Raw genomic sequence first — 8,107 nt, forward strand, 5'->3', positions numbered from 1 at the left:
ATAATGCCATTTTTGTGCTAATTGGGCAAATAAAAGAGGTACAATGTGTTACATTATAGTATGAGAGACTTTAAAGCTGCAATCTAATGCATAATTCATGCATTGCCTTTTGCCTCTGTCAAAACAGCCTTTTTAATCTACAGAGATGCAGAGATCAAAAAGATTGGATTTTCATTGACATACAACCTCAAAATCTGAAGAAAATGTGAGTGGTGCTTGTAAAACTCACCGCCACAACGTATCTGTGGTTGCTAGGGTCTTATGGGTGGTTACTAAGTACACTGTCAAAAATCAAACGAGCCCATCCTGAAATCTCTGATATTCTGGTTTCTGTATGTGACTTGGATCTTTCAGTGTAACTCTACGGGATATTTGCAAAAATGTTAGCATCCGTGACCATTATGAACATTATGTGAACATTATTAGGTATTAGGTATTAGGTGAACATTATGGAAGCCATGCAATCAAGAAATAAAAAAGGTATTTTTGACATTTTATCTCCAAATTCTGACTTTTTTTCCCTCACAACTCAAATCTCTGTTTTCTGTTTTTGACACAATAAATAAATAAGAAATTCAGATTTTTTCCTGCAATTCCGTTGTTTTTTTTTTTCATTGAATTCTGGGTTTAAATCTTGCAGTTCTATTTTTTTAACCACAGAATGAAAATGGTAATTATGACTTTTTTTCTCAGAATTGTGAGAGCAATTACGTTATTTATTTACTTATTTTGTGAAAACAAGCTTTCATATAAAATTTTAAGTGCAATCACTTAGAAAAGTGAAAGTCTTTAATTATGAGATGAAAATCGCAATTTTACTCACCCGTGATCTGAATTTACAGGCTGTGTTATTTCTAGAACATGCATGTGCTGATTTAAACTGTATAAAGTAGCTGGTTAAATCTGAATAACTGAACTTCTTTTAAGAGAAATGATTGTTGTTTCATCACAGCAGAAAGCACTGGCGCTTTCTTGATTTAGTAGTGCAGGAAAAGCATGTAGCAGATGCTGAAACATTCTTCCTGTTTCATAAGTGTCTCCAATGGCGTTTGTTCTGCTTATTATGGGATGTTTGGCTGGTGGTTAATGAGGAGTCCTGATGAAACGTCTGGATGACTTCACTCACACTCGCTTGCTCAAACATACCAGACTCAATGGTCAACGGTTCTTGAATTTAGTCTCTTCTGGTCCCTTCATCCCAGCAGAGGAACGTCTGCTTTCTTGAGGATGTGGCTCTTCATGCAGACGTGTCACTGAGGACAGTTTGACTCCAGCTAGACGGGCAAATGAATCAGGGCTGTGGTCACACACGTCTCCACGAGTCTCGCCCGTCTGCTTGCTCCCCCGCGTCTCACGGGTTCCTGAGGGTCACACACCATTTATCCTTAATTAGTGTTATTTAAGTCTTTCAAAAACACGCTCTCATCGGGGAGGGAGGAGAGTTGTGTTGAGACGAGAGAGATGAACACATTCACACTGCCCCTGGGTAGATTTAGAGCTTTAATTATTTTTACCACGGTTTGCTCAGGATAAAAGTATTAAATTGTTACATTTAACTCATTCAGCACCGTTTGTGCAACAGATGTGAATAATATCACAAATAGTGTGACTTGTTGAGGAAACAGGGTGCTATACAGTTTTTCTTTTAAAGGAATAATTCAGCCAAACATGAGAATGTGCTGAAAATATCCTCACCTTCAGGCCAACCACAATGTGGATGAGTTTGTTTCTTCATCAGGTTTGGAGAAATGTAGCATTGCATCAGTGTCTCAGCAACTCGCTTGCTCAAACATACCAGACTCAATGGTCAACGGTTCTTGAATTTAGTCTCTTCTGGTCCCTTCATCCCAGCAGAGGAACGTCTGCTTTCTTGAGGATGTGGCTCTTCATGCAGACGTGTCACTGAGGACAGTTTGACTCCAGCTAGACGGGCAAATGAATCAGGGCTGTGGTCACACACGTCTCCACGAGTCTCGCCCGTCTGCTTGCTCCCCCGCGTCTCATGGGTTCCTGAGGGTCACACACCATTTATCCTTAATTAGTGTTATTTAAGTCTTTCAAAAACATGCTCTCATCGGGGCATTCGTGTCTGGAAGGGAGGAGAGTTGTGTTGAGACGAGAGAGATGAACACATTCACACTGCCCCTGGGTAGATTTAGAGCTTTAATTATTTTTACCACGGTTTGCTCAGGATAAAAGTATTAAATTGTTACATTTAACTCATTCAGCACCGTTTGTGCAACAGATGTGAATAATATCACAAATAGTGTGACTTGTTGAGGAAACAGGGTGCTATACAGTTTTTCTTTTAAAGGAATAATTCAGCCAAACATGAGAATGTGCTGAAAATATCCTCACCTTCAGGCCAACCACAATGTGGATGAGTTTGTTTCTTCATCAGGTTTGGAGAAATGTAGCATTGCATCAGTGTCTCAGCAATAGATGCTCTGCAGTGTATGGGTGCCGTCAGAACGAGAGTCCAAACCAGAGATGTTCACAAGTCTTTAACTTGGAGTCTGAGTCAAGTCTCGAGTCATTTAATGGCTCGCTAAAAAAATCCCATTCAGAATTCTCATGTATTGAAATCTTCCTATTTACGAAGTTTCAGACTATAGACAAAATATATGATCTATGGTCTGCTTTTTTTTTTTAAAGAGGTGTTAAGATGTAAGGTTAATGTACATCCAGCCTGTTACTTATGTTTTAATCCATTACCATGTTCAAAATAGTTTTTCTGTAATCAAATTCTATAATAAGAGTCATATCTACCATGACACATAAGGAAATATGTGACACAGATATTGCAAAACCATACAAATAAATTGTTTATTTTTTTATATAAGTCAGGGGTATTCAATTAAAGTTCCAAGAGGCGCGCTTCTATATTTTCTTCCAAGCAGATGTCCGGACAAAAATAAATAAATAAATAAATTACACGTATTGAATTTTTACATTACATTTTTACATGGACTCAACATCCAATCAGCAACTGATGCACTGAACCAAACCCGCCCTACATTACAATACAGAAGAAAAGGTCTGTTGTTACTTCATTTCATGGTGACTTTAAGTCCAGATCGTGTTGGTGAGGCTCCTGCAGTCCGATCAGTGTCTGCTAACACATTATTTTCTCTCGCTCTCAATTTCCTGATTGCTGTTTTGATGCGGGCTGCCAAGGCCCTCCCGGTGCTCAGGTGACAGTGGCAGACCTCTCTTTAAGTGTTAATGGGACGTCACCAGCTGTCCGCACAGGTAGATCCAGAGCCCCGCTCCGAACCATCTGTGCATCCTCCATCATTACAGCAAACAGAGAGAGAGCGAGGTGGCCAGAGCTCAGGAGACACAAACGCAAGGAGGGTTTAAACAGAGAGCAGATAATGAGGATCGCTGGGATCTCCCGGAGGAATACGGCCAGCTGTCACTCACAAACCCTGCGGGTCACCTGGACCCGGTTCCCACACTCACCAAACCCGCTGGAACGGCCTCTCAATCATACGACTCAATGCATGTTTATTCAGACTCATGTCAGACTGATCCAGGATCAGCTCTCCCTATCAGACTCGTGATTTATAGAGCGGTTCAGCTCACTCTCAGCTGTTACGGGTCCACGCAAAACTGTTGTGCTCTTGATGTGATGACTAAAGATTTTAGGTGCGGTCCGATTGACAGGGTCCCTACACAGTGTCCACTGCTCCCTACTCCCTAAGCACGGGATATCTGTTGAAGTGGACTTCGCTGACAATAATCACTCATTTGGAACGCCCTGGAACGTCATCAAAGAAAGGCAATGACGGGGTCACGCAGATTAATTCAATACAATATGCATCAGTGTTCCCTTATTCCCTGTGCCATTCACAGTGCCCTTCGAACTGAACATGTTCACTCCCTTCGGATTGGAATCTCACTTAAGATGGCGAAATACCCTGTGAAGTCCACTTCGCAGTCCACTAATGGTTGAATGGATCGCACCTTTTAACTTTAATTTTATGGTGCATTTAAATCGTTTATCATGGCTAATAATAGTTTGACTTTTTTTCATTTAAATGTCAAATACAGTTTAAAGCAAGTTTATCAAATCATGAAAATCTGCTACCACAAAAAACACCTGGGTAATCACCTAGTAGCACCCTAGCAACCACCTACAACACTCTAGTAATACACTAGCAACCACCTAAAACCACTCAAATTCGTTTTTGACCCACTTAAGCAGGACTTCAGCACATCTGTATATGTAATTTCATAATTACTTGTATTGTCTATTGTCTTAAAGTACTGCTGAATGTACATACTGACAATCTAAAAAACTCATAAGCCAAGGCACTCGAAAATGTAGTGAAAAAATGAAAAGCCTTTATTCACATGGCTTTGCATTAAAAAAGCTGAACTGGTCACACTATAAATCATTCAGAGCTTTATGAAGAATCATCACATGAAGGAGAGACCTGGCCGAGAAACACGCTTAAACAATCATCGCTCTCAGACTGTTAATTAAACGAAACTCTTCATTATTTGTCATAGCGGTCATGACTTCATCATAAGCTTCTGAAAAACAGCTGAAGCCGGTTTGCTGGTCTTATGGAGTTCTCTGGTCCTGCACAAACCCTCTTAAACCTGCAGACCAGACCAGACTGAACAATACAGTACGGTGCGACTCCTCTGTTTTGTGGTTAATTACACTGTTTATAAAGCATCTACAAACAGACTCTTGGTAATCCCAGGTCGTGTTGAAGCACACAAAACAGCTTCGTCGTGAGGCTGGTGATGAATGTGTCTGAGGCCCCCGTGAGGAAGCAGTCTGTCATTACTCGCACAGAACACAAACAACAGGCCTTCCAAACTTCACTCTACACAGGAATGTTTGACATAAATCAAAGATTAATAGAGTACATTTGACAAGAAAATACTCATTCAGTTTTTCTATTTTACAATTAATTCAGTGTGTTACTTGCCATTTCTTTGAAATTATTTGTGAAATGTACTAGTTTTTTCCAGCGTTGTTTGACATTCATTTCTACTCAAGGTTTCAGTGAACATGCAGATATATTCAGCGGTTATCTGCTAACAACACTGTCTCTCTACATCATCAATAACACAAGATATCAGTGTCTCTTTCTGTTTACAATCACTCTATCTTTACTGTAATATTAATACCTTCATGTTCTGTAGAGACTGATGTAATGGCTAGTTTTGGGGTCCTAAAATCGATTGTTTTTCCTTCCCCTTCTATAAATATTTCTGACCTAATAACCCTTACCAAAAAGTAGTATACTTCAAGCTTATTTTATTAAGTATACTTAAGTAAAGTTCAAGTATATATGTAAGTATACTTTATGTAGTAAGTATACAAATATCAGTGTACTAGTAGTATACTTGTAAGTGTACTGTTTCAATACTCATTGGGACTAAATTGGCCCACTTTCTAGAGGCAGAGATGACAGATATTATTGAAGATTTAACCTGGAAATGTGACTTTATATATTGTGCTCTGTTTGACACACAAAACACGTCGGTGACTCTTGGAGCCCAGACTAAATTATTGTAACATTATTGTGAAGGACGTTTGAAGCATGTTGTTAAATGTTAATTTTGTCCATAAGCGGTTCTCGTAATATTTGGAAAATTCATTAAATATCTCAGACCAAACAGAAGATGAAGGTTATGACTGTCCAGTTTTGATGACCATATGAATAACTCACCTCACTGACACTGGATGAGAGAAACCTCTAACACACACACTCACACACACACACACACACTCTCTCTCACACACACACACACTCACACACTCACACACACTCTCACACACACACACACTCTCACACACACACACACTCTCACACACACACACACTCTCACACACACACACACTCTCACACACACACACACTCTCACACACACACACACTCTCACACACACACACACTCTCACACACACACACACTCTCACACACACACACACTCTCACACACACACACACTCTCACACACACACACACTCTCACACACACACACACTCTCACACACACACACACTCTCACACACACACACACTCTCACACACACACACACTCTCACACACACACACACTCTCACACACACACACACTCTCACACACACACACACTCTCACACACACACACACTCTCACACACACACACACACACACACACATGTTGCATTTGCATTTGGCAGACACTTTTATTCAATACGACTTACACTGCATTCAAGGTACACACTGACATTTTTCAGTTCATGCCTTCCCTGGGAATCGAACCCATGACCTTGGGTTATAAATGAAATAAACTGCAGAGATGTTCCCTGTAGCTTTGAAAACCCTGAATAGGACACATAAAAATGAATTAAACGGTAAATAAATAAAACATCTCTGCCTGCTTCATATAGGCTCTTTAACAGAGGTCTTTAGTTGAGATGCAGAAAACGGCTGCCGAACCACACACCGGATTCATTCCTCCATTTCTGATGCTGCCACTAATAATCAAAACACAAATCAAACATAATCTGAATATATATATATATTATCATTTCCATCCTGACTACAGCAATCGATCATACGGTAGATCAGTGCAACTTGTTCATACATTTCATATTGTGTGCACTGCTTTCTATATGACAGATTTGCTTTCCTTTACGATGTTCACTACTGCTCAAACGTTTGGAGATTTATTTTTTTTTTTTAAGAAATTAATACTTTTATTCATCAAGGATGCATTAAATTGATCAAAAGTGACAGTAAAGACATTTATAATGTGACAAAAGATTTCTATTTCAAATAAATACTGTTCTTCTGAACTTTCTGTTCATCTGTGAATCCTGAAAAATAACATGTATCACAGTTTCCACAGAAATATTGTGCAGCACGACTGTTTTCAACATTGATAATAATCAGAAATGTTTGTTGAGCAGCAAATCAGCATATTAGAATGATTTCTGAAGATCATGTGACACTGAAGACTGGAGTAATGATGCTGAAAATACAGCTGCGCATCACAGAAATACATTACAGTTTAACAGAGATTCACATAGAAAACAGCTGTTATAAATCATAATAATATTTCACAATTTTTACTATATTTTTGATCAAATAAATGCAGCCTTGGTGAAATTAGATATGTAAGTTCAGTGAGTTCCTTAAAGGGATAGTTCATCCAAAAATGAAAATGTGATGTTTATCTGCTTACCCCCAGGGCATCCAAGATGTAGGTGACTTTGTTTCTTCAGTAGAACACAAATGATGATTTTTAAGTCCAACCGTTGCAGTCTATCAGTCTTATAATGCAGACTACGCCAGAGCGCGTACACACCTCACGCACCGGATGCTGTGCTCGCGCTCAAACACAGTTGGACATAGTGGTGTATTAGAGGTAAAAAATGATATAAATACTGTTCAGTTTCTGGCACAAACCGATCGTTTCGTGTCTTAGGACATCAATGTGTCGTCACGAGCCGCAGGGTTTAATTTGGATTTGTCTGTGCATGTTTTTTTTACTCTCATAGATGTTGTTACCATTGCCATGCATTATACGACTGATAGACTGCAACGGTTAAAGTTAAAAATCATCAAATGTGTTCTACTGAAGAAACAAAGTCACCTACATCTTGGATGCCCTGGGGGTAAGCAGATAAACATCACTTTTCATTTTTGGATGAACTATCCCTTTAATAATTTACCAACATATTTTGTTAAATGAATACAGCTTTGAATAATCTCTCAATAATTATGGAATAGTTTTATGTGCTGTAACAATTGGATTTATGGCCAATGGAAGATATTAAAAAAGTGATATTAAACAGTTGCGCCAGACTCACAGTCACGTCTTCATAACGTTCACATAATCTGGTTCTTGCGGAGACTAGAGGAGAAAAACAAGACCAAAATATTATTACGTACTGTAGATCTGCAATAAATTTCTGCTATTTTAAAGCTTGTTATTTTCTCAGCAATACAATAGCTACATATGATCCAAATAAATATACAGAAAATATATTGTAAGCATTTACTGCATTTGATAAAACGCTTTTTTTGACCAAAGCCGGGCCGGTGGACACTCTCACACTCACACACACACACTCTCACACTCACACACACACAC

General features: G+C 39.0%; 1 protein-coding gene across 1 annotated transcript in view; it reads right to left on the bottom strand.

Moving 5' to 3' along the window:
- Nucleotides 1-6,187: 6,187 nt before the first annotated feature.
- Nucleotides 6,188-8,107, bottom strand: part of LOC107655692 (polymeric immunoglobulin receptor-like) — a 4,340-nt gene continuing 2,420 nt past the window's right edge. The window contains exons 5-6 of the mRNA XM_016443267.1: nt 7,824-7,867; nt 6,188-6,485 (exon numbers count right to left, since the gene is read on the bottom strand). Coding sequence (XP_016298753.1) covers nt 6,417-6,485; nt 7,824-7,867 — 113 coding nt within the window. The 3' untranslated portion in view covers nt 6,188-6,416. The remainder of the gene's footprint in view (nt 6,486-7,823; nt 7,868-8,107) is intronic.

This window comes from Sinocyclocheilus anshuiensis, unplaced genomic scaffold (assembly GCF_001515605.1).
Source record: "Sinocyclocheilus anshuiensis isolate Anshui unplaced genomic scaffold, SAMN03320099.WGS_v1.1 scaffold631, whole genome shotgun sequence".
NCBI lineage: Eukaryota > Metazoa > Chordata > Actinopteri > Cypriniformes > Cyprinidae > Sinocyclocheilus > Sinocyclocheilus anshuiensis.